The following is a 13,041-nucleotide window of genomic DNA, read 5'->3' on the forward strand; positions in this document are numbered from 1 at the left end:
GTCCATGAGGGAGGTGTTGGAAGTCTTCATAATAAAGCTGTACAACAAGCTAGAGATTTGATGGCACAAAAAAAACACATTGAAACATTTGTGATTAAGCAAACCGATGAAGCTCACATTAATTATCGTACTTTATTGAGTGCCTCACTTGAGTGCACAAGATGGTTGTTGGGACAAGATTTGCCTTTTCGTGGCCATGATGAATCGTTGAAATCAAGCAATAGGGGCAATTATTTGGAGCTTATGCAATTTCTTTCCAAGTATAATGAACAAGTTAGGAAGGTTGTGTTTGAGAATGCTCCCAAGAATCTTAAGTATACTTCTTCCGATATTCAAAAAGATCTTGTCCGTGCTTGTGCCATTGAAACTGTAGATGCAATCACTAAAGATATGGAAGGTGCATTTTTTTTCTCTTTTGGTTGATGGAGCACGTGATTCTTCAACTAAAGAGCAAATGGCAGTGGTATTGCGTTATGTGAACAAAAAAGGAGAAGCAATTGAAAAGTTTTTGGGTGTTCAACATGTCTCCTCTACAACTAGTAACTCGCTTGAAGAGACCATTGAGAGATTGTTTGCTACAACAAATTTGAGTATGTCCAAGTTACGAGGACAAGGCTATGATGGAGCTAGTAATATGAAAGGTGAGTTAAATGGTCTTAAAACAAAGATTTTGAACAAATACCCTCAAGCATTTTATATTCATTGTTTTGCACACCAACTCCAACTAGCTCTTGTATTCGTGGCAAAGGAAAATTAGGATGTTGCTAATTTCTTCATCAATGCTAGTAGTTTGGTGAATTTTATTGGATCATCGTGTAAGCGTCGTGATGCATTTAGAGAGAAACAACAAGAACAAATTCATAAAGCTCTTGATCTTGGTAATCTTGAAACGGGTAAAGGGTCAAATCAAGAAATGAGTCTCATGCGTCCATGTGATACACGGTGGAAATCGCATTATGGTACTATAGTTAGTATTATTGTTATGTTTGAAGCCGTGGTGGAGGTGGTTGAATGGATTAAAAGTGATCGCAACCAAGATAATCTCGGTGAAGCAACTAGGTTATTCAAAGACATACAAACTTTTGATTTTGCATTTCACCTTTTCTTGATGAGACTTATATTGGGAATTACAAATGAGTTATCACAAGCATTGCAAAAGAAAGATCAAGATATTGTGAATGCGATGGCGTTAGTGGAAGTATGCAAGCGAAGACTACAATCTTTGAGAGATGATGACTTTGGGGACTTGCTTCATGATGTAGAAAAGTTTTGTGAGGAGCATGATATTATCATTCCTAACATAGAGGATTTGCATTTCGTACCTGGAAAATCAAGGCGTAAAGCTCCAAAAATCACAAATTTTCATTACTATCGTGTGGACCTCTATTTTCAAGTCCTTGATATGCAACTAAAGGAGTTGAATGATCACTTCAAGGAGGTAAACACCGAGTTACTTCTTTGTATGACATGTTTGAGTCCGGTGAATAATTTTGCATCTTTTGACAAAGCAAAAATTGTTCGTTTAGCCCAACTTTATCCTCAAGATTTTGATCGTATAGACCTCATGAATCTTCCAATTCAACTTGACAATTACATTCATGATATGAAGATGCATAGTGAATTTTCATCATTGAGAGGAATTAGTGATCTTGCAAAAGAGTTAGTGAAGACCGGGAGATGTGAAAGCTATATGTTAGTGTATAAACTTCTTACATTGGCTTTGGTGTTACCGGTTGTAACCGCTTCGGTGGAGAGAGCTTTTTCTGCTATGAAGATTGTGAAAACACCATTGCATAACAAAATGGGAGATCAATGGTTGAGTGATAGCATGCTTGTTTACATTGAGAAAGATGTATTTGCTTTTATTGATAATGAGCCTATTATGCGACGTTTTCATGACATGAAACCTCGCCGACAACAATTGTAATTTGTTTGTATTGATTAATTATGGAAGACATTACTATATAAAAAGATTTAGTTGTTGCCATTTTTCTTTAACCTTGCATTCTTTTAAGTTCGCCCCTCCCCCCGAGAAATCCTGGTTTTGCCACTGTGTATGTATGTCTTCTTAGTTCTTGCCTATACAAATACTATATTAGTTTATTTTAATTTTGGACAACAACATGTTAAGTAAAATTTATCCTAGTAACGATAATAAGGAACTCTCATAATAAAATAAATAATGACTAAAACTTTTTTTTTTAACTTATATAGAATAATAATACAAAACTATTTATTTAATATAGAATATATTGTATATATTAATATGGCTATTGTATTTTATAATAAATCTTTAGTAATTAAACTTTAAAATTATCAAAATAATTTTTTTCTTAACGGGTCGAAACGGGTTATCCACGTGTTACCTGCGTGTATACCCGTTAATAACCCGTTGTTATCGTGTTGACCAGAAACCCGTTATTTTCGTGTCGTTTTCGTGTCGTGTCAGAAACTGCCGGGTCTACCCAAAATGACTTGAATTAAAGATTAGGACCTCTTCTTCAAGTTCCAAGAAGAACCCAAGTGCAATCATCTTCCAGCCCAAAAGTCATAAATAAGCTCTGCAGCCCAATCTGCCAACACTGTGCGCTGGAAATAAATAAATTCACCACGATCAGATGCTTCAGGATAAAATCATGAAAATTTGATACAACCTTCTTGACAGACTCACAAATCCGTTCCAATTGGAATCACTAAAAAAATCCACCGTTTGCTTATTTTATGCGCAAAACGGATTCGCATGTCCTACATTGAAAACACATATCAAAGCATCAAAATTTCACCAAAATAGTCACCAACATATACCAAGAATAGAGAAAAATATATAGTATAAAATCGACTCATCAATAGGATGGTCTACTTAACTTTTCTCCGACCAAACCGAGATCGTTTAAATATAGGGATTTAGGGTTTATATTGGAAAGAGAATTCAAGGCTGAAATAACATCATGTATAATTGGCCATAAGCACATCATCAGCAGAGGCAACTACAGTGGATTTTTACCTATTCTAATATTTCTACAGCCTATTGTTATATACCAAGAAGCAACCAAAAGACAACCCCCATCTGTTTCCAGCACAGTCATTTCACCGTCGCCTCACAATTAACTTGCTCCACTGCCTTTAGTATCTAGTTCAAGTTGCTAAGGCTGTTAGATGCCAAAGCACAGTTGAATATGGCCAGGGATCTTATACATGGGGACCCTTAAGGACTTGAAGTTTATTAAGTGTAGGAGAATCCTGGCCGTCCTTTCCTACCATGAAATGTTTCAGGTAATCTGTCCTGTTCAGTTGTACTATTACTCTCTCCGCTAGCATGTTGAGTCACATTCCTTAGAGGGTGCACTCCTGCGTTGAATACACATTCATCCAAGAGATGAATTATGGAGATGAGAATAGGAGATAGAGATACGAGAGCGTTTCTGCAAGGAAGAAGCTCTGCATCATATCGCCCTTCTCGGCTGTACTCACCTAAGAAAATTTGGTTAAAATACTTCTGTACAATATTAATGTATTCAAGTAAGTAAACCTATACATATATGCAAAATAGTAGAGAGAGTCCCAGTTAAACAACTTGGTTACTCATTTTGGAACCACATCAATAGCAGCGGTAGTTCGGTTGTTGCTTCATCCTCTTGTAAACCGAAATGCTTAACACCAACCAAAAACAAACTTTTTCTTGGAGAAGAAAAAGAAAAAAAATGAACAACTGGTGATCTCTAAGCCTATTCTCAGTTGACAGTTGAAACAAGGAGCAAGTTCTCATTATTTGCATGAAGAGTGGGGATGCAGTGGGAGGCAACTGAATAAAGGTTCGGTTGCTTTTGTTTCTTCATTTGATGTGTTGCTTTTCTTCTGGAGGTTGGTGTTCAAACACAGTCGAGTTATAAAAATTTTGAAATCCAAATCAGAAACCTTTAAAGATTTACATCAACCTTTTTCATGTTTTCAAACAAACAGTGCATATCAACTAAAGAAATGCTTTTTTTCATTTGGGATCCAAACACTATACTTCAGTATCAAAAGCACTTTTGTGCAATCTGCATTTTCATAGAAGTGCTACGAACAAGTGCTACTGACAAAACACTAGTGAGTGAAAGTGCTTTATAGAGTAGAACCTCCAAAAGAGCCCTAACTAATGAACTTATCCACTACTTAATAAGCAATAGAAGAGTCAAGGAATCTGAAAAATGCTGTGTTACTTTACTCTAACATTCCACACCAAAAAAAGAAAGAAACTTTACTCTGATACACCAGTCCAAACTCCATACTACGAATTTGCACAACCACTTTGTCCACTAATCTACAGAGGCCCTCCTGTTGAACTAATACAAAATGCATATATGACATCCTTTCAGTCAAGTTCTGGGACGGAATGAACTATCTGAGTTCATCAAACACCTTATGCAGCCACCCCATCTGCATCTAGCCCTTGTCTGAAGGAAGTATCTTGCGCTTTAAGATCTCATTCTCCTTTCTCAGCTTCATAATCTTAGTCTTCAGCATTTCGACCTGCCAAGTTGAGTTTGAGTCTTGTTTCTGTTCAACTAGCTTTGATCTGCTAACTACCACTGTGTGCACCAACACCAAGGTACGAACAAGTCATTAGCATGTAATTGTTTAGGAAGGCCAAAGCAAGCCCGATCAAGTCACATATAAAACAATTTGAACACGAGAGAAACCGAAAGCAATCTCGCACTCACATTCCTTTTCCAAGTCTTGGACTTTTTTATTCAACTCATTTTTCTCCTCCTGTTCAATTGCGAGGCAGTCCTTCAAATCTTGAATCTCCAGAATATCTGTCAAGGAACGATGACGTCAACTTAAGCATGCTCTAAACTATACTTCTAACAGAGATAAAAGCAAAAAGAGTTATTTAAGACCTCACATTTCGATTCCACATCCAACTGCAAGTGGTCCAACTTGCTTGCTAGAACATGCATATGGGACTTATGGGCTGCTAAATCCCGTTGAAGGTGATTAATGGTTGCTTCATTTTTTGCCTTCTCAAGCATAAACCCTCTGATACAACGCAAACAGCTTTAGCTTGTATGTAGAGTAAATTTCTCTTGACAGACATCATACGTGGTAAGTTCGTGAAGCTGTCAATCAAACCCTTATATTTAAACATATCTCATCTCTGATCAACAATTCAAATTGACGGTCTGATTTAAATGAAACAAACCTGCTAACAACCCTACTCTTATACATGTTGATCACAACAATATATTTAGACATGATTTCCGAACTCCCATTACAAAATGCTGCATTTCTACGTCTATTCTTTGAACGGAAGCAAATTAGAATTTCCAATTCTTCACCATGACTAGGTGATAAAATATTTTCAGGGACATAGACATCATATTTCTCTCTATTTCCAGTCATCCTTTGATCTTCTGTAACTTCATCAAAACTCTTATCAACATGATTTTCTTTTCAGTACTGTTGATTCATTTATGTATACTTCTCATCACTAATGTTGATTTTGATTGACAATCTAGCGACGCTAGATACGTGAATAACAAATATCCAAGAACCATATTTTGGGGGTGAACTTAAAAAGTTGCAATTTTTTTTACAACTTCTCTATTTATTGCAACTTCACTTCAATAAGTTCAATCAAATTACTCCTCAGAAGAGATTAAAGCATCAAATTTGGACTAAATTTGCAAATCTTACTCTGTAAGAGATTTAAGTATTTAATATGGACTAAAATTGCAAATCAAATTTAGTTAAGGGGTTAAATTTGATATTAAAACTGACCTAATTTGAGCCGCCAAATCATCAAGCTTGGCAGCATAATCTTGCTTAACCAACTCCATAGCTTTCCTGTGCTCTTCTTCTTTACTCATCCACTCATCCCTCATTTTCTTCACCTCTTCCTTCAAGCTCTGGCTTCTTGTACGCCGCTCGAGCTGATCAGCAACACTGCTGAACGACTCCGTGTACAATCTGCTCAATCGTTCGTTTTCTGCAACAACAAATCAAATCACCGCTTTCCGATTCAGTCATCTTAACCGCTGAAATCGAAAAAGCTGCATTTGATTGTTTCGAAGAAGTGAATCGAAGCGAAGCGAATTGACCTTGTCTGAGATTGTTGCAGGTGAATTCGAGAGCCTCTCGCTTCTTCGCCTCGGCATTGCACGCGGATTTGCTCGACTCGATCTCGGCTGCGCCGGTCTTGAAGTCCTGAGAATTTTGAGGACGCCAAACGGAATTAGGAAAGTGGCACAGTGAGGAGGAGGAGGAGGAAGATTTGTACCTGGTAGATTTGATCCAAAGTGGAAAGCAGAGAATCCATTTCTTCGTCACTGGTTGCCGCCATTTTTCTCTCTTTTCCAATTTCCAATTGCTGCACATTGAGCACCTTTTTTTTAACATAAATATATATTATATATTTATACCACCCATTAACAAAGGAGTATGGCAACACTAAATAGAGTTCATACAACCGTATAGTTTCTAAATATACATAGGCAGAGCCACCCATAAGGCTAAGATGGGTTGTAGCCCAAGGAGGTTTTTTGGCCTTCGAGTCGAATGTATTAATGAAAATCAATGACAAATAATTAATAAGAATGTGTGAATAACACTATCCTTTTTTTATCCTTTTTTAAACTACTTTAACAGCTGATGTTAATGCATGTAGCCTATATAGCTCACTCAATTCTAATACAAGTTATTATTTCATGTATATTTAGTAGAGGATTGATAATAAATAATACTTTTTTATGCTAAAAATAATAAACTAGTTTTATCTCCCCGCCTCCCTTCTATCCTATTCATTAAAGAAAAAAACCATTTATCATTTAGCTTCTTACTCAAGATAAGAAAAAGAATTTTCTTTTAGTTCACAATTAAATCCCTATCTCCACAATCCTTGCTTTTCGTTGTGATTTTCCAATGAATATAACATTTGGTACGTTCTAATCACTTTATTTACTTATTCTTGATTCATTTAGTAGGCCAATTATTTATATTGTCCTTGAAGTTGTCGGTTAGGGCTATGATTTCAAGAATTGTTTGTATTCTATGTTTGCTCTTTTATATTGATTATTATATAAGAAAAAAATTATGGCCCCACCCTTGTAAATATAGGGACAAAAAACTTCTCATAAGTCTGAATAGAAGTCCTCAAAGTATCTCAATATATAGGTACTCACCGGATAACTCAAAGAAAACCTTAAATGTGTGGACTGTATATAGAGACTCAAAGAGTGGGCCCACTGTTGATTTTGAGTGGGAAGCAATTTAATTACACAGTAAATTGATTTTTGTCTTAACTTTTCTTAAGTTGATTTTTAGACGTGTTATCATAAAAAAATTTATGAATTTTTCAACCTAAAAAAAATTCGAATTCTGGTAAAGTTAGATTTCATCATTTTATGCACTATTGGATTAGATTCGCTTACCTTAATCTTATGCACAGAGAGGCTAAGTCTTGTGTTTGTAGCATTTAAATTGTAATGAGTTTCCAGTTTAGGTTCATTTGCTTGTTTATGCTTTCAAATAACAAAATTGTAATGCCCTTACAATTAAGGTATGTTGTTTGTTTATATTTTTCAGTTTTGGCCTCTAAAACTAGCAATGTTAAATTTCATCACCTTTTTTATGAACTTTTCAATCTAAGACTTAAACACAAAGCACAACATTTTTCTTAATCAATTACACACAAAAAATAGTTGTTGTTTGTTTATTGTAATCAAACAAACAATTGAAAAATAAACCTTTAAAATCATGTTTTGGAATTAGAAATGGGGCTCACCCATTTTTAATAAAAAAAAAAGACTGTGGCATCAATTTGATGTGGGTCCCCCTGCTTTTGGGCTAGATGTAGCCTTAAATTCATCAAAGTTGATGGTGGGAGTCCCTTAAAATTCTTAATATGGACTCCCATTGGAGATGCTCTAAGTTATCCCCCCCCCCCCCGCCACTGCCTTCGTATTTGAACGGTCAAGATTAAGTCGCAACAACAACTTGTATTGACTTCTTTCTAGAGCGAGAAAGAAAAAAGGGAAAGTGAGACCGAAGGGGACTGGAGGGAGAGACAAAACACTCTTTATCAACCAAAAGATGATGAAAAGACAATCTGATCTTATATCGGAAATTAAAATTAGATGCAGTTACATAATTTTAAACAAACCAAATTTTTGCTTTTTTCTTTTGTCACTCTCATGTCATCATAGCATACGACCCACAACTCTCACACACAAAGTGCATGGGCTTAGAGTATCTCCAAATGGGATATCAAAACTGCCACATAGACATACAACAATAAAAAAATAGTAGCAAGACTCTCTCCAACCAAGCCTTCAATTTCTTATATGGAGTTAGTCAATTGAAGGCCAACCCTCTTATGTCATCAATTGAAGGCCAACCCTCTTATGTCATTTTTGACAGCTGCTACCATCTATTTAAACCATATTTTATAAATTAAATGTTGTGGTTATTGATGATTAGATTATTACTTAAGTATTGATTAACGTACTTATTTTCTATTGATAAGACATCACATGATTTATAAATTTGGTCTAAAAATTGTCTACCTAGCATTACCCTATTTTATTAGCGGTAATGCAATTCATAATAAATGGTGTTCTATATTCCAAGTACTTGATTGGTGGTCTAAATAATTGGACCCAACAAAGAGATAAAACAATTATAGAATGAAATTCTCATTTAAATTTTCGGGAGGAGAAAAAATTGTACAAAATATCAAATTGCCACATAAACTGTCAAATATTATTTTTATGTTTTACATTTGACATCTATGTAGAGATGCTCTTAGGCTACTATATATTGTTTTTCTTTTCTGTTCAGGTAGTCAACAGCTAGCACTCCATTTTCACTTCAAATCTATATGATAATGAATCATAAACAAAATTGCACTAAAGGTAGGTCGTCTCCCGGAAGTGATGCGCTGTGTGGCCCGGCCACAGTGATATGTGAGCATGGGTAGTTGTTTCTCAATCAGCGCGGATGTAGTATTAAATATTAACAGTGTTGTAGAAACTTCTTATTGAACGACTCTACTCAAAGTTGTTTGGAAGCATCTGCTGACATCAACTTTAACCTGGACACACAAAAGAAGTATTTTGACCTTACAACACGAGTGAGGTCAAAGAAGTTAGGGCATGAAGGTAGAGTTCAAGAGTAGGTGTGGGTTCGGTGTTTTGCCAAAATCAAAAACCCAACCGAAATTACTATTCAGTTTGATTCGGTTTGATTTTCTGTCGATTTGTGTTTAGTCAGGTTGTTTCCGATTCGATTTCAGCCCGGTTCGATTCGGTTTTTTTTTTTTTTTTTTTTTTTTTGTCTATTCAAAGTTCAATTCCAACATAATCGATATAATAAGCATTTCAAATATCTAATAGAATAATAGACAATGAAAATAAACATTCAAAGTTCAATTACAATCAAGTATTCCAAAGTCCAAAGCTTTAAATAAACATCATCAAAAGTCCAAAGCTTTAAACAAACATCAAAGTTCAAATCTTCCAAAAGTCCAAACTTAAGATAAACATCAAAGTTCAAGTCTTCCACACCTAAAATAAACATTCAAAATTCCAAACTTTAAAGAAATATTCAACTTAAAATAAACATTACAACTAAGATCATAAATTCAAGTAAACATCCAAAGTTCCATGTCTTGCACACATTTCTTCAAGTTCTCAAGTTCCTAAAATAAGCACTATTTAAAACAAGTATTCAGAGGGAGATGGTTAAATACCCTATGGCTAACTTATGCCTTAACAATGCATGCTTGTTTCTGAAGGGATTCGATGCCAAAGATAAAACAAATACACATGGCACTGAACTTATGAATCATGATCATGAAGTAAAATCCCACTTTCGAAATTTGTGATTCAATGCAATATGGGGATTTTTCAAAAGATATTAGTGTTGTACTGTGAGCGTGACCACATTGCGAGGACTGCTCAAAGGGCAATCCAAGGCCGGAAACCCGAATTGTCCACTCCATTATTACATGTTCTTTTGAAAACGATGAAAGGGGAGAGGGAGCCATTTTCTACATCATGGTTGGTCGACGTTGAGAGGGTTTACATGCTCCTCAACCTCCATCACCATTGGGTTGCTGTCAAGATGAACTTCAATGCTTCGAGAATCATTGTGTACGACTCCTTGAGATCAACAACCCACACCCGAAAAACGACAATGAAATTGGCTTCAATCTCTTGTGTTGCCCAATGTCCTCTGAAGCATGTTTAGGGAGGTGAAGGAGGGACCTTGGTTCATCGTTGTAAGTCGATGGGCTCCACAGCAAAACAACAGGTGAGTTCAAAATTTATTGGATTGTTAGTCAGTTAAGTTAAGTGATTGAATTGTGTGTGAATTGTTTCTGAAACTTGTTGGTGGCACAAGGGGGACTATGGGATTTTCACTTTAAAAGTGATAGAGTTCTTGTATGCTAGCCTTCCTCTCGATATTATTAAGCTGAATAACTTCCTTGCATTCTGAATGAGGATGGCAGTCAACATGTTGCTTAGGGTGCACAATGTCTAGGGAGCGTTGGATGATTCACTGGTTGTCCAAGTAATCTGTTTAGTGTAGAATGACTGGTGAAGAACAATGGTAGTCGATAAAACAAGTATTATATTGTGAATATGTGGTGGTTTATATATTTTTATTTTGTTCAGACAAGTTCCATTAGTTCGGATGAATATAATTTGTTGTCCAAGTGTTTAAGTTGAAAAAAAAAATTAACTGTTGTTGGGCACCATCTTTGATTTAATAACGGCTCCTTTGTGACCCGATTTCACCCTAAGCTTGTTTTGATTGATTTGTTTTCTGCTGTTTTAGATTTGATCCAACCGATCATATTTGGTCCACACCTTGAAAAATGCGAAAAGAACTAGGTTAGACTATTTTTTAAGGGTGGTGCTATTCACACACTTATTTTTACTACTCACATACCTGTTTTAATTTTCAACTGTCGAATTAAATGAATTGAGAATATCATTGACAAAAATTAACAAGGATGTGTGAGAGGTAAAAACAATTGTAAATAACACTACCCTTTTTTAACTACAATAGGAATATACTTGAAGAATAGTAGCCTTGATTTTATGTCAGAAGCTTAATTGTTTTAAAAAATAGTCATGTGAAAAACAGTGCCCTTGATTACAATAGCTATTAATTTTATGTCTAATTTCTTTATTGAATGTCTTAATGATTTTGAATTTGTTTAAGTATTTACAAAAATATGAATGATGTAATAAATTAATATTAATAGTTTGGATCGTTAAAAAAATTTGAATAAGCACCACAATGCTTCCCTCAAATAAAATTATTTCAAATGTCCCTCGACAAAGGGGCACTATATATATATGTACACGCACAAAATGGGGCACATGATGCAGATGACCATCAAGATGTCAATTTGTTGGTAATGACTCGCAAGTATGATGACTATGTTTCAGGGTAGTTGCTCAACTTTTTTCATGTTCCTCTGTTGATGTAGTTTGGATGCATGCATACAAGTCAAAAGGACTGTTATGTGTAAGTCAAACATCAAAACAAAAATACCACTGGTCTTTCACGACTAATTGTACCAATGCATTTAAAAAAAATAAAAAATCACAAACTATGAAGTCCATTGGATATTTTATCATCCATCTAGGATACTGAAAATGATTGATTAAGTTGAAGACAATATATCGGAACATAATGCGTAGTTAGTAGTGGCTACATACAGAAGAGGAAGCGCTTGTTTCATATAATCTGTTAGTACAAAAAGGCCACACGAAACACATTCATCATGAGGTGCTAATAACGGTAACGAGGTGTTCATATTAATATGTGGAAAATACTACAACATATATAAGGATATATTAATTCTTAGATATATAGAAATCCTACATTAATTACATGATACATGTTATAGTCACGGAGAGGATCCCAGATTAATTAAGGAGGAATCCATGACGAGGCTAATGACGGGCTAGTCAGAATATCGGCTGGTTGATCAGCAAAGGGAATATAACAAACATGATGACTACCAAGAGTAGCTTTTTCACGAACAAAGTGATAATCTAGTTCAATTTGACGTGTGCAAGCATGATAGACCGGATTAGCAGCAAGATAAACGGCACTCAAAATATCACAATGCAATAAAATCAAAGAAAGCAATCCAACCCAAGCCCACCAAGAAGAAAGCAAATACAAGTGGTTTCAACACACGCATAAGCAAGTGAACGATATTCAGACTCAACATTTGAGCGAGAGACAGTAGGCTACTTTTTGGAGCACCAGATAAGATTGGAACCCAAATAGTTCCTGGACAACCAGCCTAATCAGCATCCTAATAAGCAAATAAAGTAGCAGAAGTAGTCTGAAGATGCAGATGTATACCAAAATCTAAAGTACCTTATAGAGGATTATCTTAGCAGCTACCAAGTGAGTAGTATAAGAGAACTCATGTATTGAGCAACCATTTTAACAACAAAAGAGATATCAGGATGAGTGAGAGTAAGATACTGCAAATAGCTAACTAACTCACAGAAAGATGTGGGAGACACAAGTAAAGAACTATCGGTATCAGTGAGAGCAACCTTGGCAGCAAGAGGGGTCAAGGTTGGCTTATAGGAAATCGTATCAAATTTCATAAGCAGATCATGAGCATATCTAAGTTGGTGAATATGTAGGCCAGTGATGTCATGATTAACCTGTAAGCTCAAAAAAGTAATCGACATGACCTTAAATCCTTAATGTCCAACTACTTACCAAGTAGATCAACAAATTGGGTAACCAGATTGGAAGAGCTACCAGTGACAACAATACCCTCCACATAAAGAAGCAAAAAAATAGTGTGAGTGAGGCGCATAAACATAACAAGAGATGAGGCAACAGTACTAGTTGAACAAAACACGAGGAACTTGTTTGAGACCATAGAGAGATTTATGAAGGTGGCCAAAATGGTGAGGACGAGTATGGTCAACAAAGCCACGGGGATGAGCCATGTAGACATCTTCCTGAAGAAAGCCATGAAGAAATTCATTTTTGACATTCAGTTGGAAGAAA

General features: G+C 35.6%; 2 protein-coding genes across 2 annotated transcripts; one reads left to right on the top strand and one right to left on the bottom strand.

The window, feature by feature from the left end:
• The first annotated feature begins 454 nt into the window (after positions 1–454).
• On the top strand, positions 455–3,108 carry LOC126609241 (uncharacterized). The gene is made up of 3 exons (XM_050277216.1): positions 455–641; positions 993–1,777; positions 3,025–3,108. Exons 1-3 carry the CDS (start codon positions 455–457, stop codon positions 3,106–3,108), a joined length of 1,056 nt encoding a protein of 351 aa, XP_050133173.1.
• Positions 3,109–4,182: 1,074 nt separating this feature from the next.
• Positions 4,183–6,395, bottom strand: LOC126607006 (protein At-4/1). The gene is made up of 6 exons (XM_050274423.1): positions 6,263–6,395; positions 6,084–6,189; positions 5,764–5,971; positions 4,889–5,022; positions 4,704–4,799; positions 4,183–4,571 (listed from the first exon to the last, which is right to left on the bottom strand). The coding sequence occupies exons 1-6, from the start codon at positions 6,323–6,325 to the stop codon at positions 4,426–4,428; spliced, it is 753 nt and encodes a 250-aa protein (XP_050130380.1). The 5' UTR covers positions 6,326–6,395; the 3' UTR covers positions 4,183–4,425.
• Between the last annotated feature and the right edge of the window lie 6,646 nt (positions 6,396–13,041).

Source organism: Malus sylvestris, chromosome 16 (assembly GCF_916048215.2).
Source record: "Malus sylvestris chromosome 16, drMalSylv7.2, whole genome shotgun sequence".
NCBI classification, from domain to species: domain Eukaryota; kingdom Viridiplantae; phylum Streptophyta; class Magnoliopsida; order Rosales; family Rosaceae; genus Malus; species Malus sylvestris.